We start from the raw sequence: 24315 nt of genomic DNA, 5'->3' as shown, positions 1-24315 counted from the left end.
GAGAGATTTGTACAAATACAGCACGGGCTAGCAAACAACATATATTAAATAGCATTTCATGACTCAGTAAAATACACGGATTGATTTGCAACCATTCTTTCAACTGTCCAAGATTTAGACAAAATACACACAATAATGCTCCCCATTTCTTCTTCTTCCCCCGACAGCTTACATCTCCTAGAGGCTGGGAAACAGGTGGAGAAATTAAATTCCACAATTAGTGTTGAATTTGCAAGTCGTAGGCGTTTCTGGGCTTGTTCAGTAGCAAACCTAACATTAAGTCACCGTTCTTCTTCATTCCGCGAAGGAGTGCCACGGAAGAAACGCACTCAGGCTCTCTAGACGAAAGCAAGCTCACCGTGCCCAGCAACATTCCCTACTGCCCATTCACACAGCAGTACTGATGGACCACCACCAGCACAAGACCCTGTCTGGCAACAGGAACCTTGAGATTTGGGTTGAACTACACCGACAACGAGCATCTGAATGGCAGCTGCTCCTCTCCTCTCCGCCCAATCCTCCACACCCAAAACTCCAGGTGAGCACCCTGCCATAGTAATTCTCTGCCCAGTTTGGCCCAGCAATGTCCACTGCAGAAATACAACTTGTCGCATGAAATTAATGTAATGGCTTTCTTACTAACTCGCAAAAGGGTGGCTTTGAGTCTCTGAATCAGAGAGAGAACCTCCAAGACAACTTCATGTCTTTTCTGCAGACGATTCATTACTAAGTCACTGTGACTTCAGGTGTTTGTGTGAAAAACAGCAAAGCTCTCAACATCAAGTAATAATAAAAGGGCACTTCATATTCTTCCAAGTGCTAACGTGTTTTGGATTTGAGGTAATTCATTAGATACTTAAATATCCTTCAGCATACTGTATCAAGTATTAAGAACAACAGCTGCATAATGACAGAGAATTGACTTCAACTTCCGTATCAGAAGAGTGAAAACCAACAAGAAAGTGAGAAGATGCAGTCTGCGGCACCAGTGGCCTCTTGGTGTAACTGCTATCAAAATAAGAACAGGCTCAGGACAGCTGCTTTTCGAAGTATCTTCCAACAGCAGAACAGCAGTACAAGCCTGTAGCAAAAAAAGAAGGTCACAAACTATCCGCACACACCCGCAGACCGGGACACTTCCCCACGGCTGGAACAAGCCGGCAGCCACTGCAGCGATGGCACACAAACTCATCGTTTCTAAGTTTCCTTCTTCTTTGCAAAAGGTGAAATGTATTTCCCGTCCTGACACGGGAACTCTTGCAGAGCTTTCAGCACTATCCTGACACACGATGACAACAACCCACTGGCAGTGCCTACCTCCTACCACCGCTCCGGAAAAAAAACAGCCCGAGCATGAGGCCACCGGACCAGGATGGCAAGGTGCTCAGATACGCACCTGGCCTCTATCGCAGCACTACTACAGGTAGGTATTAAAATACAGAGTGTTTGAAGTTATTTATGGCAATGAAAGCACTGGCATCCTCCCTCTGGGTGCTGTATTAACCTGCTGTACGTAGCTACGTATTTACAGCTGCCAACACTTCCCACTGTGAGAGCCGGTGTTGGGCTATTTAAAACTTTGACACATTTCAACCAGCAAAGGCAAAACCTTCCTTCTGAATTGTCTGCTTTGGGCTGCTATCTTCTTTTTCCTCTCCACAGAAAATTTCAGCCAAAACAGTTCCATAAATGAGGCTAAGAAAAAGGTTTCATATAAGGAGATTATTATTTTTTACTTTAAACATAAAAAAAGTTTCTCTTCCAAAATCTTTTTAGAGAGACTTCATATGGGAGAAGGTGCTAGGTCTGGGATATGTTGTCACAAGATAAATATCTGCCTGAATTTGGCTAAGCTATAAGCATCAGGGGGAGAAGATAAAAATTATCAGTTTGTTCACCCTTGAGACTTTTGTTAGTTACTGGAATCTCAGATTGCAGCCTTGCTGAGACCATTTCATCCTCCTGCAGCTCCTTCGCACACAGGGGCCTGCCTGCACCATCCCACCCGGGATGAAGTCGCCCTTTGGCGCAGGGCTCTGCCATGGTCTTAAACTACAAGAGGGTAAGTTCAGGCCCCATACAAGGAAGACCTTTGTTACGATGGGGGTGGTGACACACTGGCACTGGTTGCCCAGAGAGGTGGTCGATGCCCCATCCCTGGAAACATTCAAGGTCAGGTTGGACAGGGCTCTGAGCAACCTGGTCTAGCTGAAGATGTCCCTGATCACTGCAGGGGTGCTGGGCTAGATGGCCTTTAAAGGCCCCCTCCAGCCCGAGGCATTCCATGATTCCTTGTGCCACCCTCACAAAGTCAGGGACCGGCAGCAGGGCGTGCTGCAGACTGCTCCCCACCACAGCTTGCCGCTGGGTTTTAGCATCCCTCCTGCCACCTGGGTGGAAAAGACGCCCGGTTCTGGCTGATGAGCGCCAGACCCAGGAGCGGACTTAGTGAAATGCAGGGAGGCTGGGAACTGTAAGGGAGGGAAAACCTCTGGAAACTGGGAGGGTGGCGAGAGGCAGGCTGGGAGTGGAGTGCTGAGCCGAGAGGAGGGGACTGGGATTAAGAAGCACCAGTGGGAATTAAAACTGGGTGCAGTGAGGGTCTAAACGGTGGAGGGAAGTTGCCTGGGCAAGGGGCTGGGAAGAGCCAAGCTGCAGGGGCCAGGGCAGAAGGGGTAAAAAACCAGACATGCTTTTGCTGCGGAATGAGGGGAAAACAATTACAGCCTTCACCCTGTCAGAGCTGGAACTGAACCCTGAATTCCCAATTCTGCCATCCCTTTGCCATCTGCAAATACCATGGGCTTGCTGACAAACTCACTCCCTTCTAGAGCAAGCTCTCAGAAAATGATCATCTACCATTATTTTGTTACTTTAATTACTAAAATGGCAGAGATCTGCATTTATCACCCAAGTGGGTGGTTCAATGCTGCAAACTATTTTTGACATGTGCTTTGGAAAAAAAGCAGGCATTGGAATAAAAACAGGTCCTTTTTACAGAAAACCCAATGTTTCAAAGTGTATACACAAGAAATGCTGTAACTAATGCAGGCTTAATTCAGCTGCCATTGATGTGTATATACACTGTAACAGTCCTCTAGCCCTCCTCTTAGCAGAGGCTCCCTTCCTCACTCAGCACATCCTCTGGATCTCTACGGGGATGGATCTGAGCAGCAACAACACAAGACCCCTGCTCACTTGGCACAGCGTTCGGAGGACGTGGAGTGAACGAGACAGGGGGACAAAAAGGAAAATCTCAGGGCAACGAACGCCGCCTTGGAGAACAGCATCCCACCACTGTCAGTGCCAGCACAGGTCATTTCAACCTTTTATTTTTTCTTTCCCAAGTCTGGCTTGCATTTTTTGGATGCCCAATTTATTCATACAGGGAAACCCCATCGGCAGCAACTGAGGCCAACGGGAGCAATCCTCTGTATGTATTAATCACTGACTTATCTTGGAAAATTAAAGCTTTACACAGGCAAGTTTGTCAATCCAAAATTTTTAAGTGTTCCTGATCCTCTCTGACTCTTTTCTACTTCAGAAAGAGAAGAAATGCCAGCCACTTGCCCGACGGACTAGCACACTGCCTTTGGGAAACACCCAAATACTGCTGTCACAAACACCACAGCAAAGTCCATGACGAACGCAAGTAACTCCAGCAATGATCGGTTTCTGCAGTAAGCACAGCAACGGGCCACTCCGCAAGCAACAGTGAACAATGCCGAGGTGTTCTGAAAAAATGTGCTATAAAAGCATCTGATCCGAAAATGAAAAGTGAAGATACTTGAGTCAGGTAATTTTCACTCAGAGTGAATTTCACTCAGTGCAAACTCAGAGTCTCCGTACGCATTTTTTTTTCCCCGGTAAATGTTTGTTTTCACACTGACATGCTTTGATTCAAGCTTTGTTTGTCAGCCACCAGATTTTTTCGTTTCTTCTGAGTCACCACTCAGATACTATTATTATTCTGATGTGACCATGACAAGGTAAGCTGCACTATTACACTAACCAAATACACTGTTTATAAGTCTGCTAACAAGAAAGAACAGATATTTACTATAGCTCCAAGTTTTTTGCCATTTCCTCACATTTAAAATTTTCTGAGATGTTTTAAAACTAAAGAAGTAAAAAAAGTCCTCAAGCAAAGAACTGGCAAAGTTCTTTTGCTAACTTCTCTGTCTTTAAAAAAGCCATACCACAAGGTTCAGAATTTAGGAGTCTTTCGGCTCCTAAAATTAGTAGGTGGTTTTCAAAACCCAGCATTTCCACTGCTGAGCAGGCAAAAATGGAGTGCTTACATGCTGAGTTACTGGCTGCTTTTCTTTGGAAACCAAGAGCAGGCTGGACAAAAGTACAACAAATGAGTGGAGAATTTGGTGCTAATAGAAAACGAGACTGGAAAACCTCAAGAAAACAACACCCAGTTACCCAAAGAAACAAGCGCGTGGGCAGCAGAAAGCAAACTCCCCATCACAGCCTGACACCGCATCCCACCCTGGCACAGGTTCCCAGGAACTCTCCTCCCTAAAGAGCTGATTTGCCTCTGTGGGTCAGATCCACCAAAGAATCCGGATTCCGAAATGACAGCATCTGGATGCTCAGGAGAAAACCCTACACGACGTGTCCAGAGCAATCTCAATTTAGAATCACGTGGAGAAATTCTCCACGTGATTCTAAATTCTTCGGCGTTCAGCTAGCACATCGACCACGGAGCTGTCGACGGGCTAGAACTTCTATCTAGACACACTCAAGAGGAAGCCACCGAGATTGCTCTGATACTGTAGAGTCCAAGAAAGTGCCTCAGTTCACACAAACATTGCAAAAACAGCAAAGAACTTGGGGCCAGGAGACCACCGTCCACCTCAACAGCAGGTATGGATAAGATGCAGTTTGCATTGCAAGCACAGCCTTGATCATAAATTAAAACAATTATGGGAATTCCACGTACTGCCTGGGAAAATCTAATTAAGCTCCATTATTCAGGCTCCGAAGGACCGAAGCTGTAATTTATCCTCCTCCCGTAGCCCTTCCAACCCGCTGCCTTCGGGCGCGCTAGATATGAAGCCGTTTCCAATGATGTAGATACTCATCTCCAGACACATCCTGATGGCTGAATCAACTCATTTTAAACAGACCTGTGGCCAACGTACAGAGAGACTTGGGCTAGAGCTGAACCCGGGAAAGGTCAGATGCTCCACAAAGCCCCCACCCACGAGCTGTCGGAGCCTCTCCATCCCTCCTCAGCAGGCAGTTCTCTGCTGATTCAGCATCCGTGTCCACAAACAAGCAACAGCCATCAAAATTTAGCAAGTTATGGTTCTCCGCTGCTAAGTGAGAATTAGTTATTAAGTTCTTAGGTAAGAACACTCCTCAGAAGACAAGGAATAAGCTGGCAGAAAAGCATGAGTGAATAAATTAGGAAAAGGGAGTTTGCACTAAAGCCCCATCTCAACTTCAAACAACTGCAGATCAGATCGATGGAGCAAAAGTATGGGAGAGAGCTTATGCAGTCTTTTAAAGTAACTTGCTAGCCACCAAGGATTACTCTAGAAAGTCAGAGTTATCTCTTATCTGACACTTTTACAGTTGTAAAAAGCTGTCAGGCAACACGGTAATGATACATTTAAAAGAATCAATTAGTGGGGAAAAAAATTATGACACCCCACTTTTGCCTTGCAGCTGGAAGATGAGCCTTTTTATCTCAGCTCTCTGATTTACCCTAACTTTCAACTCCATGAGCCACCTTGGCAGTTTAGCCATCTCTTAAGACCCTCGAATGAAGATACATCTCTGCCTTCCAGGAAAGCACCCTTGGCTAAATACAAGTCCTACTTTGGCGTAACAACTTGCTGGATACACACAAATGAAGCACAGCAACTTGCAACACACAGGGCAGACTACAGATCTGGTTGACTCTTTCTGGTCTTAAATGCTTCACATTTTACTTGCAGCACATTAAAAAAATAAAATAAAGCTGCTAAGGCCTCCATCCAACAATGTTTAATATGGGGGAGAAAAAAGGGCATCAGCCAGCTGATTCTAGAGAGTTTTGCAATGGCACAGCATTCACGAATCAAAAATTACCAGACAAATTTAAGGATGTAAACGGTCTTCATGCAAATTATGTCAGCGGCTGTGCCCACACGCTGTGTCTGCAGCAGAACCCTCCGGGTGACGGTGTCGACCGTGCACAAGCAGAGGCAGGGCAGGACAACCCAACCGCCGGGCAACCACTGGCCAGACCGAAAGATGCACACGGGGCTTCTCACACCACGTGCGCCTGAGGTCCGGAAGGGCTCTAGTGAGAGGTCCAGCTGCAACAACCAAGAGAAAGGACACCAGGATTTTTATCAGGAAACTGTCATCATCCCAATTTCGAGCAGCTATTTTGTTTGCATACAGCAGATAAGTAACTCCTATGGCTTTGTCCATCACAGATTTCCAGGGCTCTCCACTGTCAGCAGCAATGGAAATCTGTAAAAGAAGCAATTAACCTGACACATTCCAGTGAGAAAGCATCTGAAAACCCAAGCTACTGGTTGATATGAGCACTCTGAACATAACTGCTGCAAATTCCTGTGCCAGTGACAACATGGCACGAAGAAAAGACTGGCGCAAGCAGAGCCGAAGGCTGCGATCTCATTCCACACAAAACTTTCCAGCTACCAGGAAGAAGGGGCTTCTGTTACTTCCCCGAGCTCCCCACGGAGCACCAGCCCACGTCTTCATCGCCCACATCCCCCTGCAGCCACCCCTCGCCCATTCAAACCCGCCCGGGGCCCAACCGCTCCCTGCTACCTCCAACAGCAGCAGAGTGCAGTCACACGGCTCGTTACTCCCCGAGTTTTCTGGCCAGTCACCCAAAAATCTCTCCCGCAATCTTGTCAACTCGCTACACTGCTGCCCGGGAAAACCTCTGCCAGCGCTGCAACCGCTCGCGCCTGGCCGGTTTTCCCCACGGCCATATGGCCTCAACGCCTCTCCCCCGCTCGCCATGAAAGCTCGAGCTGTAATTCGGTGAAAACGAGAAGCCCGCGTCCCCCCCTGCTCATGGCCGCCGTGTGGGTTTTTTCCAAGGGCTGTAACGAGGAATGTTAAACAAACACCTTTAATTAAAGGCATGTTTGTTTAATGTAATTAAACGCCTAAGGAACACCACACCGTTGCAGCCCTGGATAGTTTCACAGTAAGCGCTGTGCCTCGCGATCCTCCGGCGCAAGGGAACCAACGCAAGCGAACCGCAGCATCCGGCAGCCAGCGTCCCAGCACTGCACCGCGTCCCGCCCGGGCCACCCGCTCACCCGTGCCTACGTGTCAAGAGGAGCCCGCGCTCACCGGCCCGTCAGCCCACAAACAGGCCCAGCTCGGGAATCAGAGTTACAAAAAAAAAACCCTGAACAAAAAAAAAAAGGAATAAAACCCCAGCCCAAACCCACAGCGTCTTCAGTCCCCTTTCCTCCGCTCTTTTAACTACCTTTCTGTCCGAGAGGGAAGGAGCAGTCCTCCGAGGAGCGGGACTCCCGACGCGGGTCCCGGAGCGACGCGGGGCTGGCTTTTACGTGACAAAACGACTCCCCCTCCCCGCCGCACGCAGGCCTCCCGCCCGCGGCCCCGCTCGGCTCCCCGCCCAGCGACCGCAACTCGCTCCAAGTTCGGAGGGCGGGTTTGGCTTTCATTAAAAGAAGAATAAAATAAAGAAAGAGACGGCGGCGCTCGGATGGGCCGGCGGGGGGACGGGGCTGGGCGGCGACAGCGGCGCTAGGGACGTTCGGCGCGGGTCGCGGCCCCGCAGCAGGGTGGGCAGCGGTGTCAGTGTGTGTGTACCCTCACGCCCCTGCACCTCCCTAGGCCGCGTCTCGTCCTCCCGCGCCGGCGCCCCGCCGAGCGCCTCGGCATCTCCCCGCCCGCTTCCGCAGGGCCCCGCCGCCGCACCCCCCCCCCCCCCGTCCCCCCCGCAGGTGGAGCGCAACCGCCGCGGCCCCCGCGCAGCGCCCCGCGAGAGCCGCGCCGGGCCCGCCGCCGCCCGGCCCCCGCGCAGCCCGGGAGGCGCCGCGCCGCGCCAGGCCGCCGGGCGCAAGGTCACCGCGTCGGCCGCTCGCCAGGGACCGGCCGCGGCTGGAAAGCCCCTACCTGGCAGCGCCGCTCTCCCCCGCGCCACTATGGCGGGCCGCGCCGCGCCGCGCCGGGCCATGCCGCCTCCGCCTCCGCCCGGCACTTCCCACCTCCCGCCGCCGGCGGAGCTGCGGCCGCCGCGCCGCCTCCCGCCTCCCCCCTCCCCAGCGCCCGCCGGCGGCCCCCGGGGAAGGGCGCGGAGGGGCGCGCAGCCCCGCTTACCCGCGGCGCGGGGAGAGCCGGCGGCCGCTGAGGGGGAGCTGCCCGCGCCGCTCCCGCCGCTGCTGCTGCTGCTGCCGCCGCGGCTGCAACAAAGGACTTCCGCCCCGCCGCGCCTGCCGCCGCCGCAGCGCCGGCTCCGCCGCCACCGCACCGAGCCGGACCCCTCCCCTCGGCGGCCGGCGGCTCCCGGCCCCGCCGCTGCCAGCGCTGCTGCGCCGCCGCCAATGCCGGGCCCGGCGGGCGGCTCCCTGCCGCGCTCCCCTCTCCTCCCATGCCGCCGGGGAGGCGGCGCGCCCGCCGCGCCGGGACCGGGCTGCCGCTGCCGCCGCCCCCTCCCCGTCTGCCGCAAGCCCGGCCCCTCCGCCCCCCCCCCCGCCGAAGCCCCCCGAAGCCCGGGGGGGTCCCGGCTGTCCCGTCCCGCTCCGCTCCGCTCCCCTCCTCCTCGCCTTGTCCCCCCCGACCGGCCGCGACCGGCGGTGACGAGGAAGTCCGCTTACCCGCGCCGGTGCCCGGCGGCCGAGCGCTGCCTCCCGCCCGTGACAGTTTGATTTCGAATCGCGAGAAAAACGACTGCCAGCTGCACCAGAAACTATTGCCTTCCCTCCCGGAGCCGCACGCCGCGGCCGCCGCCACGCTTCGGCACAGATCCCGGCGACCGAGCCTCTGTTTTTCCCCCCTCTTTTCTTTTTTCCCTCCCTAGCAGCTTTCCCAGGCCCGCTTCCCACCGCTCGCCGGGCCTCTCCTGGCCCGACAGCACCCGGCTCCCCTGAACCGGCCGGTGGGGTTCCCCGACGCCACGGCTGCCCCTCGCCACTGGCCACGGGGCTGCGAGCAGGCATCGGCCGGGCGACGCTTTCCTCCCGCTCCCGCCGCTCGACTTTTCCACCCCCAAAGTGACACTTGTCGCTGGGCGCCGGCATCGGGAGCGTTTGATCCGCACAGCTCCTTCCTTCGGACGCTGTTTCCGGAGACGCCATCGGTTTTATGTTCGCCGCAACCGTTCAAGACCCCGCTTCAAACCGTTAAGGTCGGAAAAGACCTCCAAGAACATCACGTCCAACCCTCCTGGCTCCAGACAAGCCAAAGGGAAAAATGTAGCTGCAGCGAAGTTAAAAGATTTGACTGCAAATCCGAAGACGGGAGAAGTTAACGCAAATTAAAAGAATCAAAACCCAATGCCACGATGTTGAAATGTGCCGGCGGTGGCCCCTGCCCCAGTGACCCCCGAGGTTCTCCTCGGCACCCCTCCGCTGCGAAAGCAAAGGGACAGCCCCAGTTAACAGAACCCCAGTTTCCCAGTGGGATGTGGCCCCTTCCTCCCGGGCCTGCCTGGGGATTTTCTGACGCTGCTGAACCAAAGCGGAGCTTTCAAACTGTGCCTCAGAAAGCCCCTCGCTCTCCCCCTCGCTGCGCGGCAGCCTTGGCTCAGAGGTGCGGCGCCCGCAGCAGTCCCAAGGGTAAAAAATAAACCCTCCGCGGCTGCGAGGCACCAGCGCCCGCGGAAGGCGGAGGGACCCCCGCCGTGCAGCTCCTTCGTCGCGGGTTTTCCTGTTTTATCGGAAGTTGAATAAACAGCCTCCTTGGCCGACACAGCCGTGGCTTTCAAATCACACAGAAAAGGCTTTTTTTCTCGCGGTCCAAGGGTCTTTTTCTCTGGAGCCCCTTGCTCACCTCGGGGCAACAGAAGCCAAGAGCACCCGTGCGGGTCCCAGGCAGCCCCTCGCCGCGTCCCAGCCCTCCCACACGCGTCACGCGGGGAGCGGGATGGGGCACAGGGCAGCCCCCCTTCGGCACAGGCCAGCGCCCCCCTCCCACGCCTCTCTAATTAATTTTTTTACTAGTATTATTTTCTAGCCAGAGAGGAGGAGTGAGCGTAATCGGCATCATGAAGATAGCCGGGATGGTGGCCCGGCCTCTCGTCTGAGCCATCAGCGTGGGCTGTACCCGTCGGCATCTGCCAGGGCGCGCGGCATCGCTGCCCGTGCGCTGCGGCGAAACACCAAGCTTCGTTTCTCACCGTCGCTGCCGCCGTTTTGTCTCCAGCTTCTCTGAAGCTCTTCAAAGTCCTCTTTGGACTGGAGTCAACCTAAATAACGTGTAAATAATTAATCATTTAAATAAATAACATGCCATCTGCAAATAGCGACTCGCTCTGTACATGGGTTAATAAATATGTTAAATAACGCAGGACGGAGTACGAAGCCTGGAGCCGCCTGGTGCTGACCTTCCTGGGGAAGACAAGCGGCGACCAACACCGGTAGCAGCCGCAGGACTGCAGCTCCGTCGACCCGCTGCGGCGCAAGCACGGGAGGGAAAGAGGGTCCCCGAGCCCAGCGAGCTTCTTATTTAAAACAGAAGAAATAAAACACAGGCTGACGGAAAGAAAAACAAAAATAGAAAGCTGTACTCGTCAGTGGGACAAACCCTGCACGGAGCACAACGCTTCGGGGCCTACGGTTCATGTTCTCCGGGCCCATCTCCATCCTCCGCCCCGGCCTGGGCCGCGTACGCTGCTGGATGCCGGTGGGACAGGGGCATTCTTTGTCTTAAAGATTGGGGAACAGCCCGGTTAAAATCTGCAGCGACGTGAATATGCAGCAGGAAAGCGAACTGGAAAGTAGCGAGGGACACGAGAAAAGCGAGAGGGATGCTCCAAGGCGCCGCATGCCTTCCGCAGAGCCAGGAGAGACGCCGCCGAGGAGGCGGGCGTCACAGATCTGTGAAACCGCACCAAAAACGGGGCGAAAGCACACCAAACGGCCGTTTCCACTGCCTTTTCCTGCCAAAAAACCACCCGCGGGCACCAGATGGACCTGGCGGCAGCGGGAGGCCGCGGGGACTGGGGGAGCAGCTTGGTCTAGAGGAAGATGTCCCTGCTCACGGCAGGGGGGTTGGAACTAGGTGATCTTTAAGGTCCCTTCCAACCCAAACCTTTCTATGTTTCTATGATTCTATTCTGTGTTCGGACAGCAAAGCGGTAAAACCCACGGGAAGTGCCCAGTGAAGGGCTGGCTGCGGAGCGCTGGGGGGGGGGCAGCCGCCCTCGCCCCCCGTCACCCCCGGTTCAACCACCGGTCAGGGACCGAGGGTGGCCTGGGGGAGAAGCGGCGCGTCTGCAGGGCCCACCGGCGGCTGAGGGACGCGCTTGGGCCGCGGGCGTCGGCGAGGCAGCCCCACCCTGCCTCCACCTCACAGAGTCCCAGCGTGGCAGGGGCGGGAAGGGACCTCTGTGGGTCACCCGGTCCAACCCCCCCCCGCCGAAGCAGGGTCACCCACAGCAGGCTGCACAGGTCCGCGTCCAGGCGGGGTCTGAAGATCCCCAGAGCAGGAGACTCCACAACCGAGGGGGCTCGGCAGATCCCCCCAGGATCGCACCGGGCGACCCGAGCAGCCAAACCCCCCCAAGCCTGGGGTGAGCTCTCTGCAGGCGCCTCAGCAGCCCTCCCCCCCCTCAGACCAACCGCCGTCCCGCGGCTGAGCGCGGCCCCCCCCGGCCCCCCCCCCGCACACGGCGCGGGGGCGGCGGGAGGAAGCGCGGGGCGGCAGCGCCCCCCCCATCGCCGGGCGGGCGGCGGGGCCCAGCCGGCCTCAGCGCGGCGCTTCCGGGCGCAGGGGAGCCGCGGGGGCCGGGCCGGGGGGGTTGGGGACGGGACAGGACGCTCCCGACGGTCCGCGCTGCCGCTCCCCCCAACCCCGCGCCGTAATTTTCATCCGAAACGGCGAATATCGGCGTTTCTTCGCCAGGCGGCCCGGGCCCCGCGCAGCGGGGGCTCTGCTGGGCGGCGCGGGGCTGGCTGCGTGAGCGGGGGGACGCACGGCCCGAGGCCGGAGCTGCGGAGGCGGGCGGGGGGTCGAGGTCCGCGCCGGCGCACGGGTGAGCGTGGACAGGTCCCGGGCGGGTTTCGGGGCTCGGGTTTGGAGGCCGGCGGCGGTACCGGCGGGAGGAATTATTAACTCACGGGGAGCCCGTCGCGGTTCGGCGGTGGGCAGCCGCCGTGCGAGGCGTCGGGAGCTCCGGGGTTCTCGGGGTTCCGCTCCCGGTGCGGTGAGCGCCGGGCTCTGCTCGCAGGCACGCCATGGACGCGGCCGGCCACAGCGTCCTGCTCCTGCAGCAGCTCAACATGCAGCGGGAGTTCGGCTTCCTCTGCGACTGCACGGTTGCCATTGGAGATGTTTACTTCAAAGCCCACAGAGCGGTGCTCGCTGCTTTCTCCAACTACTTCAAGATGATATTTATTCACCAGACGAGGTAAGGACGCGCAGCTCTCCTCCTGCCCGTTAACTGCTCTGCTCAGCTTCCTGCGTTTTCCCCTTTCTGAAGGGGTTGCAGCCTAAAGGAGCGTGAGTGGGGGTGTTAGAGGGCCTCAGGGTATTTTCCTAACCCAACAACGCCTCGGCTCTCTAAACGTTCCCAGTCCAGAATGTGCCGTCCTTTAAAACCACCCTCTTAGTCAGCACACGCCAGCATCAGGCCCTGTGTTTGGAGGCTGAGATGTTTGCGTGACCAGAGAAAATAAACATCCCGCGTCCTCCTGCAGTGAGGACCTCGCAGGTTTGCAGTGTGGGGATCGCCAGGTACCTCCCGCCCGTACGCAGCCTGTCCATGGCTTTGCCTTAGCTTGTAGGTGAGCTTGCTGGGTGGGGCTGTCCTTCTGGTGGGACCGTGGGCTTGGAGCAATCAAGAAGCTGTAGCCTTATCACAGTTCTGCACTTCAGGCTCTTGCAGATAAGGGGCTGAGATCATCGATTTATTTCAAGCTGCTGTTCAGATGCTTCACCCGGCCGGGTCAGGAGCGGTTCTGCAGGTGTAATGACGGCGGTGCCGAGGTCTAATCTCGCCTCTGAGCTGGAGCTTGCTGCTTGTCATCAATTAAACCCTTCTTCACTTTCCTTCCTTTTCAAGGGTCCTGGCCCCAGCACCTTTGCGGGACGGTCGTTAGCCGTCGGCAGCGTAGCCCTTCGGCTGGAAGTGAGGAGATCGGTGAACTTCCTTTCTGATAGATGCTGTTTACTGACACTCAAGTGCAAAGCTCATAAAGATTACACAGTGGCGGCGGCTGAATTTATTGCTTAAACACACAAATATTCTGTGCCTGGCGTTACTGGAGTGGCACACACCGGCACCGTGTAGCTTGCATGGCATCGCCGCGGTGCCGTGCGGCGGCGGGCTCTGCGTGCGAGTGACGGCGCGACCGGGGCTGGCCGCTCTCGCCGCCGTCCCTGGCTGCGGTTGTGCGCATGGCCCTGGTAATCGCAGGGACAAACACACGCTCGGGCACTCTGCTGCGCAAACAGGGCACGTGGGTTTGTGCGGGTCCCGGCGGGGAGCGCTGCCCGCTGTGAGCCGGGAGGCAGGCAGCCGCGCGCACGCTCGGACAGCAAGCGGTGGAGCGCCTGAACGGGCAGGCGATGGATCAGGACCGTAGTTTGGAGCCTTGTATGTACTCACTAATCTGTCTTTGTTTCAGTGAATGCATAAAGATTCAACCTACAGACATCCAGCCTGACGTCTTTAGTTACTTGCTGCACATCATGTACACCGGGAAGGGGCCGAAGCAGACCGTCAGCCAGAGCCGGCTGGAGGAGGGCATCCGCTTTCTCCACGCAGACCACCTCTCCCATATCGCCATCGAGATGAACCAAGTGTTCTCCCCAGAGCCGGTCCAGTCTTCAAACCTGTACGGCATCCAGATCTCGACCACACACAAACCGGCGAAGGAACGCCTGGGAGCGAAGGAGAGCCTGCCCAAGGCGGGCAGCGGGTCTGCTGCCCAGGGCGATCACCCGCAGCTGCAGCTCTCTCTGGCCATCGGCCTGGACGACAGCTCCCTGGACCAGCAGGTCGCTCGCCCCTCCACTCAGCCCACTGCTCTCGCCAAGCCAGCAGAAGACCATCCAAAGCTCTCAGTCTCCGTCAAGCAGGAGAGGTGCGACTCGGAGCCCGCGGTGTCCCAGCGCTGCACCCCTCCTTCTCCGGAGGTCGCAGGCCCCGTCTTTGCCAAGGCCAGCCTCAGGGTGCACTTGTGTCACTACTGCGGGGAGCGTTTCGACTCCCGGGGCGGGCTGCGGCAGCACTTGCACACCCACGTCTCGGGCTCGCTGCCCTTTGGCGTGCCGGCCTCCATCCTGGAGAGCAGTGACCTGGGCGAGGTGCAGCCTCTGGCCGAGGACAGGGAGGCTGGGGATGTCCACCGACTCGGGGCCTTCCTCCTCAAGGAGGATGAGCATCAGCTGGAGCACCTGAGCTGCGGCGACCTGGAGCCTCTGCAGATCGGCCAGCTCTCCCTGATCTCCAAGGACCACGAACCGGTGGAGTTGAACTGCAACTTTTCTTTCTCGAGAAAGAGAAAAATCAGTTGCACCGTCTGTGGCCGCATGTTCTTCCGGAAGAGCCAGCTGCTCGAGCACATGTACTCGCACAGGGGGAAACAGCACAAATATGGCCGCTGCCAGCGGCTGGAGGGCCCTGCAACCCCCAGGTTTCGTCCTTACTGTGACAGTGAGAGCGTGAGGAAAAGCTCTGGTTTGTCCCAAGACCACTTGGATGAATGTATACTGGAGTCGGATCTCATCCAAGAAAGCGTGGATACGATCCTGGTCGAGTAGCTCTCTCCCTGTGTAGCCTTTAGATGCTGAAACTGGGTATTTTGGCCTTTTCCACCTAGTGAGCAGCTGCTCTCTGGAGCTGATTTTCTTCAACCACCATTCCTGTCACCTCTAACTGTGAAGAACTGCCTACTTCGATTCGTGTACTTGCTTTTTTACTTCTCTAACTTTTAATCCGATTCCCATCTAAGTCCTTCTTGGAAGCCTCCGTGTAACTCAGTTCTATTTTTCGTAAATGTAAAATTACTCCTGCTCTGCTTTACTGCGGTGAAGAATGTATGGCTGGGTGTGAGGTTTGAACATCATCTAATACGCTGCGCGGTGCCTAGGACTGTTTGTATCCTGTAGAATTGCTCTTCTGAAACTAGATGGAGGGAAATGTAGTGGGGAATGTGTGTTGTGTTTCCCAATCAGTTTGTTTTTAATTACAATAAATATCTCAAGGAGATGAATCCTGAAGTTTGTGTTGTGTAACTGCAGTTAATAAATCTCTGCATAAATACCTGGGGGAGCCGTGAGGCTCCTCTTCTCAAGGGAACTGGTGGTGTTGGTGTAGGGGTGGCAGCCCTCACTTTGACAGGCCCTGGAGTCCCCGTCAGTACAATCTTTTAAATTTACTTTTAAACTCAAGGGATTTGCATGTATTTTTCCTCATCCCTACTCCTCCCTCGTCAACCGCTACTGCATGAGCAGAGACAAATTTTGATGCCCCTCTAGGACCACATGCCCTTGTTGGACCATCTTCTCTGCAAGAAGGAGTGAAAGCTGCAGAGAAGTGTCCTCTCCTCTCCGAGAAGGGGCACATCCTAACCAAAGTCTTTACAGGATTAAATGCCATACATGGGTTTTCTCAATGAAAATGATTTCTGACTAGAAACAGCTTGGAGCAAACACATTCTTGAATATTACAATCTCCGTATTTACTAAGAGCAAATACGTAATGTGTTACTTCTCTGCTTGTGGAGCCACCATAAAATGGTGAAATGCAAGCTTTTTGCCTTTCATTTATCGTTACTTTGTATCTGAAGAATAATATCCAAGAGGGGTTTAAAATTGTATGTGTGCCTCTTGGATTTGTATTTTGTCCCTCTGTGGTTTTTCACCTGATACACCCCAGGCTTCCTACGGGATGCTCTCCAACCCATCCCTCAGGAGATGCTCTGAATCAGAAGGCCCCAACGAGGCACACGAAGTTCTTTCTTACAGCACGGAGGTTTCTTCTTCAGCGAAGAGCAAACGCCTTGCAAGCTGCTCCCGTAATCTCATTACCCAGTTTTTGAGAAGCTGGAGGCTCCCTGCCAGTCCGGGTGGAGTTGAGTCATTGCTCTCGCAAAGGGGGAGCCAGAACAATGGTGAGAACGGTTTATTGTCAAAATGCCCGCTCCAGAGCTCTTTGTGGCCAGGACCCTTGAGCTGTCTTCTTTGAAGCTGTCCTGGAGCAAGAGCTGCAATTCCGTCGCTGCCGAATTAAAAGACCATCTGAGGTCTTTGTGAGGGCGGCTGCTGCTTCTCCTGGGCAGGGAGCTGCACACTCCGGGGGATGGACTGGCCGCTGAGGGCTGCCAAATTGTGTCTTAAGACAAAGGGGGAAAAGCAAACAGCCTCTGAGCCTGCCCGGATGGTGTTACAAAATGCGCGCTGCGGTTTGGTGTGTGCTCGCCCGAAAGCTCCTCTCGCTGTGTGCACCCATCAGAGCCGCTCTGGTGTGAATGCGTTTTAACTCTGCTTAACAAGCCTTTCTTTAAGACAAACAAACAAACAAACAAAACCCTGCCGACATCCAGGCGTGCGAGTGCCACGTCAGAGCACGGAGCGCTTCGCATGGGGCAGTTCCTAGAACAGAGCCTGCTGGGGCTCTCCGGGGCTCTCCCACCCAGCACAGACTGCTTCTAACTGGGGCAAATGCCCGCCGGTTTCCACCGACCTCTATTTCCACATAGAGGGTAAAAAATAAAAAATAAAAATGGTATTTTGTAGGCATTCCCTATTTGTGTGTGACGCTTTATGCTGGCTTCTCCGCGTGCTGCTTCCTCCACTCGGGTTTTTACATTTCCAGCAGAGAGGAGTGTCTGCTGGGTCAGGTATAGCTGCGCAGAAGAGCTAAAAGCAAGTTTTCGGGCTATGCAGTCAGCAGATGAGCACCTGGGAGCTTCGAGCAGCTGCCTGACTCTGCCTGAACTCACTGATGTTGGAAGGCAAACGGCCCTGGATGCCTCTTAGAGCTCAGGGCCAGGGACAGCAGGGGGGACAGCAGGCAGCAGCGCCCAAAGGCGTCCCTGGGACACGCTGCTCTCTGCGGGTTTGTGGGGAGGACTGTTTTGTTCACTTCTTGGCCATTTAAAGGGAGCTTTAATAAAAACTACGAACTCAGGCGGAAGATCCAAACGTCGCTCAGCTATACAGGCGTACGTGTGGTAGGAGTGACGCCACTGCACTGACTGCGAATGCATCGGTAAAGCTGAAACCACACCGAAATCAGCACTGTTTTAAGGGCTGTGTGTGCAGTATGTCTTTGAAAAGTTACAACTGTAAGCAACTTTTTTTAATTGCCACACCCCTTTTTAGGGTGCACTTTGGTCAAGCTTTGCAGTGCTGAACATCTGTGACATCAAACATCTGCAAAAGGCATTTTTTGCATCATTTGCAATACAAGAAGTGCGCTTTCAGCAGTTTTCTACTGCAAGCATTAAAGTCCTGTTACAATTAAAGCGGCAGAAAAAACTTGAGAGACAGAAGTCGTCAGCTCCGAGTTATGTTAACTTGAAAACATGATTCTCTCTAAGTATTATGAATAGAAAATAATTTTAGAAGACGGTTACATTTGCTAAGCAAGGGCAGCAGCTGCTCCTGGATACATCACAGCAAGTTTCATTACTGTGTGTAGAAGACACTCGAGACACTGAGCGCTTCACCTCTGTGCTGGTGCATGCTGGAAAATCCGCCTGACTTGCACAGCTGGGCTTGGCAAATATTCATTTCTTGTGGGATTTTTTCATGAAAACATAAAAGCACTTGTCATGATGTCTAATCATACTGGTGATTCCTTCCAGAAACCTGGGACTGGTTGATAGATGCACATGGGCTCAGGCAAAGAAAGCCCCAGGGTGATGCCACTTGCAGCCTGGAAGTCTCTAACACCTCCAGGGGATCCCCACAGCTTTGCCCTCTGCTGTGAGGGGCTCCCAGCATCAGGGGTGCGGAGCTGACGAACCCCAGGCACCAAAGTGCCTGGTCTTTGGGCTCTGCAGCTCATGTTTTTGTGAAAACATGGGGAGATTGGGGCTCAAACCGCTGCCAAAGCCCCATAGCATGAGCAGACTCCTCGGCCAGCTCACGTTAACCTCTGAAATGCTAGTAAGTGCTGCAGTGACTCCCAACACTTTCACATGCAGCTGGGAGCTGGCCTGAAGATGCTGCCTGTGGGTTAGCTGGCTCAACCACCAAAGCATGCTCAACAATTTCGAGATAGGTATTTTGAAATATTTTTAGTGGTCTGATGCTGAACGGGCCGGGTCCAACAGGAGCTATGTTTCTTGGGCTGCTTAGGGTGCAGTAAAGGGTGTAGAATAAAAGGTATTTATCCCTTTTTGCAGCATGGGGTCTAATTAATTTGCTGAGAAACTTGCCTTTCACCGGCTCCAGTGCTGGCTGGAGATGCCCTTTGGTAGCACTTGTGCAATGAAAGCGCGAGGCTGAACTTCTGCATTACCAGTGCCAGAGGAGCAAGACTTTGATGCCTGTTACTTGCACAAATAATCCTTAAAAAGCAACCCATCCCCTCTCCACATTCACCTGCAAATGTTCGGATTTTACCTTTCCACCTTGAATTTTTGGGTGGCTGGGGCAGAGCAATGCGGGCACTTGCCTGCTGGCTGCCCACGAGGTGATGCTGACGGCCAGGCCGCGCTCGCCTCAGCTCCACGTGGGATAAAAAACCCCTTCAGCTCGTTTTACTTTCTGCACGGGCTGAGGTTATAACACGGGTCTTCAGCCGTCTGCCTACACACACCAGCCGTCCGGGCAGGCTCTCGGCTGGCACGTTGTCTGTCGAACGGCTGCAAACCCGGGCAGGGGGTCTGGAGGGGCTGACAGCCCGGCCGTGGGCGCGGTGCCCCTCACCGGAGGGGTTTGGGACATTTGTACACACTGAGAAGGTTAAAAAGGGAAAAGTTTGCTGTCAGGATGTCGACCTAAAGCAGTGAGCGTTGCCGTTGAAAATAAAACCATGAAGTACCGCTAGCGCGAGCTTTCTAGAAAGAGTGTAATGCTGACGCGGAATAGCTTTCTCCTGTTTTGGAGGCAGGAGGTACAAACCCCGTGTAGGAGAAGTCTTCAGAAGTGTGAGAAGTGGTCTCAGCATTTGCAATTCGGCGTCACTGAACGGGACCGTGAGCTATCCATGACCAAGGCGGGAGGTTTCTTCTTGGCTTTTCAGAGCCCTCCCACGGCAACCTGCCAGCAGCTGGTCGCACCGTACCGCCGCAGTCATCTGCAGCTTCACTGGTTAAGAAAACCCAGCCTTTTCTTTCCCCCTGTTGCCATGGTATGTCCTAAAGGACTGCAACTGAGTGGGCTTCCCACCAGTCCAGCACGAGGAAAATACATTCCGAGCAGTAAGAAATCAGGAGGAAAAAGGTGATGAGGATGGATCTACCCTAAATTACATGCCAGTTAAATGTTTGCAACTGGAGCAGTGATAGGAGTGAATTCCTGGAGATGCAATCGCAGCATTTGCAGGATTTGCATGTTTCATTAAGAAAAAGTAACGACACGACTTCAAAAGCAGCACTAACTATTCCAAACCAGACGCTCACGCTCAGAACCAAGGCGCAGCAGAGCTCAGCGCCTTGCCTGCTGAAATGGGCCAGCTTTCACCCGAGCTTCGATGCCCCTGGGGAGCTTTGCCGAGCTCAGGGCAGCACGGCAGCCCACGCCTGGCTCTACCCTCCCGCGATGCGCAGGGCAACGCTGCGACAGGCTCCCAGCAGCACTCTGGTGAATTCTAGTCCGTGCTAACCCACCTGTTACTGGGACAAACAGTGTAAGGAGGGGTGTGTAAAACCTTCTCTCCCTCCCGGCGCTGGAGTTGCCACCCGACAGCAGCAGGACGCAAAGCCGGCTATCGGCAGCGGGGCAGGGAGCCGCGAGCCATCGAGGGCGATGCCGGGGAAGAGACCTCACGGCAGGCAGAAGCTTGGTGTCACCCGTCGAGCCAGGCCGGTGCCGAAAGCGGTGCCGTGCCGGGGGTGGAGGCTGATGCTCAGCGTCACCCCCTTTCCCTGCAGCCACCCTGGGAGGGACCCACTCCGGCAGCGGTCGCCTCCGCCACCCCGCAGCCACGCCGGACCCGGCAGAGCAGGCGCCGAGGCTTGTCATTAGGGGCCGAGCATCCCCCGCCAGGCTCTGTTTACCCCGGCGGTGCGGTTGCGAGTCGCTTACTCATCGCTTTAATGAGCAGGGTGCGGGCGCGCGTTCCGGTTGTGCCTGTTGCGCACGCCTGCCGGCCCCCAGCCCGCTGCGTCGGGCCCGCGGGCTCCCGGCTGCTCTGCAAACCTCGGGGAGACTCAGGGCGAGAGGCTTGCAGCGCTTCGGCCTTCCCCGCTTTGCTCCGGCCGGCAAACTGAGTGCAAGCTCCGTCGCAGGGTGGCTGGGCTGCGACGAGCGATGTGATGGAGCGATGCGATGAGCGATGCGATGGAGCAATGCGATGGAGCGATGCGATGGAGCGATGTGACGAGCGATGGAGCGAAGCGCAACGTCCACCCGCGCTGCAAGGCGAACACCCGACGCCTTCGTGCGGCGCGAGTCTGGGAGAACTTTCGGCAGGCAGAAAGCGAGGGGCTGAGGCTGCTGGCAGGAGCAGGGGGACGCACCGCTCCTCCTCCCCGGAGAGGACGCTCCAAAGCATCCCACCCAGCCGCCACCTCACCAGTCTCGCATCGCGCGGGGCTGTCACGGCACCGAGCCCTGACGCATCGGCACCCTCAGCCTCGCGTCTCCATCAAAACGGCAAGCAGCGAGAGCAAGCGTGACACGAATCGCTGTCGTTAGATGGCAGAGACGACATCCCTCACAAGATTAAAATCCGCTCTCTGGGATAGCAGCAGAGCGGTGCTCGGCGTGTCCGTGCACCGGTGGGGACTCGGTGCTGGAAAGGACACCGGGACCTGCAGCAGGGACCCTGCCGGGCGCCCGCCTTGGCGAGGAGGGGTCTCCTCTTCCCGAACAGAGAGCTTTGGAAGGACGATCTCTGCCAAGCCTAACTCACGAGCTGACGGGGTGACTGCCAGTCAGCGCGAGCTGCAGATGATACTTTCATCTCAGCAATTTGAATTGCAAAATGTGTTTTCTTAGTGTCTTCTCCCTTTTTGTATCCAGCATGTTTGTCAGTTTTTATGTAACAAAAACTATTTTAGAACGCCGGGTTTGGGTGGTTTAGCTGAAATCCGCTTTCCAGCTAAATGGACTTTCACCCCACTGCAGGAAAATCCCATCGTTAGCACAGAAGAACCGCGCCTTTCACAATTCTCTGCAAAAAGAAAGAAATGTGAAAGTTGTGCCTCCTAAAAAATGTTAACCTATATTGTTGCTTAAATAACTGTACAAGAAATAACATTTTCCTATTAGGTTTTTTAAAAGAATCACATTTAATGTTAAGATTTTATCTGGTTGCAAAGGAAAGTATTTCATTATTTTAATAGCAGTCAACAAGGGCTAACAAGAACCATTTCTCTGGGAAATAAAACTGCAGATGTAAAATAATATTAAAGCAAATTATTTAAATCAATCTGGTCTCCTGGAGGATTTCATTGTTTTGAGTGGCTCCTGTTGAAACCCTGTACCTGTCAGACAGGCAATGTCAGGGCTTCACTGCCCCTAACATGTGGGTCCATCAGCAGGGTTCAGCTTCCATCCATCCATCCATCCATCCATCCATCCATCCATCCATCCATCCATCCATCCATCCATCCATCCATCCGTCTGTCCATCCATCCATCCATCCATCTGTCCGTCCATCCATCCATCCATCCATATCCCCACCCCCCCACCCCCCCACGCACAGACCAGGACTCCCATGTATTTCATGACTTTACTCAACTTCTTACATGCATATGTAAAAACAGCTCTTGGGTTTTCATTTTTAAACATCAGCACACATAGGAAAAAGCCCATTATTTACACAGGGACAGCATCTTCAGTTCAAACGCTCGACTCCTGGCTGCTGTAGACGTGGTCCTTTGAAGCATACGGAGCTGCAGTGACCTTCAGCAGCTGGAGATCCGGCTTAAGCAGCCCACGCATTTCTAATGCACTGTTGGTGTCCCAGGCCAGGAAAGAAAACGCAGTATTTGTTCATGCCCTTGTAACCGGGGTGATAGAATCAGTTGACCATAAACATGAACAGTGCTGCTATGTTCCTGGTACAGCCCGACCCACCTGGACATCAGGTCTGGGAACAGAGGGTCTCGTCTCTAGGTGACCACTAACGCGAACCCTAGCGGGTAATTGTGTTTTTGTCAAGAGAAACGATGGAGCGTGGTTCTGTGAAATGGGCTGAAGAAACTGAGCAGGTTTGCCAAGATTGAGAGCCCAGTAGGTAAAAGGTGATTCCAGCAGGGGGAGATGGCGACCACCGAGTCCCTGACCCCCTACTCAAGTGACACCACCTACCCAAAAAGGAACAACGGAAGAGGGTGACTGAGTCTGCGCAACAATTCAAGTAAGAAGCGAGAAAAGTTTACACCAATCGCCAAAGAGAATAATACTGAATATGCATGAATAAAATAAATATGTATATTTTTGATCTATATAAACTGCACGGAAAAGGTATGAGGTATGCACGTTCGGTGGAATTATCCCCGTGCATCCAGCGCTGCAGTAAAGAATGCTGCCTGTTAACACTACAGTGGTGCTACGAGGTTTTATTCCCAGATTGTCGGTCACACCCTCATTGACTAAAAGCAATTTCCACATGGACCTTTCCAGCGGGTATATTTGTTTTCTGCTGGGCTCAGTGTTGACACAACAAAAAAGCTTTTTATCCCTCTGGAAGCCTTCCTGGGAATGAGTTATACTGCTTAAATACTCGTTGCTGGTAATATAAAAAAGCTGAGGGAAATGAAAATACTCCAAATGACACGGCGAAGCAGGGCTAGGGGACTTGTTGGATGCAAAGCCAAACAGTCCCCGCTGTGAGGAGCACTGGGAACATCTGGGAGAAAAGCAGCAACACAGGCGGTGGGGTGAGCAGAAGAACCAAATAATTCATTAAGATGCTGCTGCAAAGAAACCACTTCCATCATACAGAGGGGCCCCAAGCAAGGAACTCCTGGGTCAGGATCCAGGTGGCCCAAAAGCAATCTGAATGGGGCTATATGAAACCAAGGCTATGTATTACTCCAGTTCATTTCAGCTGCCGGTGAGGAACCCGGTCCTGAAGCCAGGCCACCCTTTGGTGCTCAGGCACAACCAGGCAGTCACGTCCTCACAGCTCTCCTGGTCCGGTTCTCCTTCGCAATAGTAAATTTATCATTCCTTCCCTGAAAGAATAAATGTTTTATTAACATTCAACTCTCTAATCATAATGAAGGAGAGTGTTAATTAAGTCATTAGCAGCTGCTACAAGTCTATATTTTGTTCTGTAAACCTGAAAGAATAAATAGCATTAATACTATTAAAAATTTAGAACTTTTTTCTATATTTTTGTCATGTTACAAAGTATCTCAAAAAATTACATCGATGTTAAGCAAAAAAAAAAAAAAAATCGGGCATGGGACCCCTTTGAGCTGTAACAGAAAGCACTGAAGCACCGACCCTGCTGCTCCCTGTCCCGAGGTGCCAGCCCCGCCGCGGACCCCGTCAGCACCAAACCATTCCTGGACATCGGAACCCAGAGCCTTGGGAGCAGAAAGCACGAACCGGCAGCTGGTGGGGAAAACCAGACCCTCCACGCGGGATCCAGAGGAGCCATCGCGCTCCGTGCGCAGCCAGGTTTGAGCCCCGGCAGCCTGCAGAGCCTCCAACATTTTCCTCTGGCGGTACGGGGCACCGGACAGGGAATGACCTGTCGGGCAGCAGGATGGCTTCTCCGAGCCCCTGGAGATCCGCGATCCCTCACAAACAGCTCGCAGCAGTCCCCGGGCAGCCGGGACTCTGCGAATGGCAACGACTGGCCAGCAACCGCAAGGAAACCTTATAAAAAAGCACCGGAGGAGCAAGCCTCCAGAGATTTTAGGTCTCTGATTTAAGATTTCTTTCTGCTCACCGTATGGCTGCCTGAAAAAGCTGGATACAGCGGAGTGCCACTGTGAATTTATCCCTGCCTGTATAAAATCTCCCCATACCTGTGCACTCAGTCACGAGGCAAGAAAA

General features: G+C 54.4%; 2 protein-coding genes across 9 annotated transcripts in view; one reads left to right on the top strand and one right to left on the bottom strand.

Annotated features, from left to right (window-relative positions):
- ZBTB1 (zinc finger and BTB domain containing 1) overlaps nt 1-12378 on the bottom strand; it is a 28281-nt gene extending 15903 nt beyond the window's left edge. For 3 of the 8 annotated variants that reach the window (XM_075426882.1, XM_075426884.1, XM_075426876.1), the window contains exon 1: nt 8338-8476. The gene's annotated coding sequence lies outside the window, so the exon portion shown is untranslated. Of the gene's footprint in view, nt 1-7477; nt 7870-8133; nt 8223-8337; nt 8478-10354; nt 10424-12296 lie in introns of those variants that run through there. The other 5 variants (XM_075426878.1, XM_075426881.1, XM_075426883.1 and 2 more) reach the window with 5 other exon arrangements.
- Nucleotides 12379-12413: 35 nt separating this feature from the next.
- On the top strand, nt 12414-15385 carry ZBTB25 (zinc finger and BTB domain containing 25). The gene is made up of 2 exons (XM_009942865.2): nt 12414-12586; nt 13806-15385. The coding sequence occupies exons 1-2, from the start codon at nt 12414-12416 to the stop codon at nt 14941-14943; spliced, it is 1311 nt and encodes a 436-aa protein (XP_009941167.2). The 3' UTR covers nt 14944-15385.
- Nucleotides 15386-24315: the final 8930 nt, after the last annotated feature.

Source organism: Opisthocomus hoazin, chromosome 7 (genome assembly GCF_030867145.1).
Source record: "Opisthocomus hoazin isolate bOpiHoa1 chromosome 7, bOpiHoa1.hap1, whole genome shotgun sequence".
Taxonomy (NCBI): Eukaryota; Metazoa; Chordata; class Aves; order Opisthocomiformes; family Opisthocomidae; genus Opisthocomus; species Opisthocomus hoazin.
The sequence above is the reverse complement of the archived record's forward strand: the minus strand, read 5'-3'. Positions and strand labels throughout refer to the sequence as shown.

Excerpts from the sequence above, each read along its gene's own strand:
- ZBTB25 (XM_009942865.2), top strand. The coding sequence starts at position 12,414 with ATGGACGCGGCCGGCCACAGCGTCCTGCTCCTGCAGCAGCTCAACATG. Across the intron at positions 12,587-13,805 it reads ATATTTATTCACCAGACGAG|TGAATGCATAAAGATTCAAC; the intron begins GTAAGGACGCGC and ends TCTTTGTTTCAG.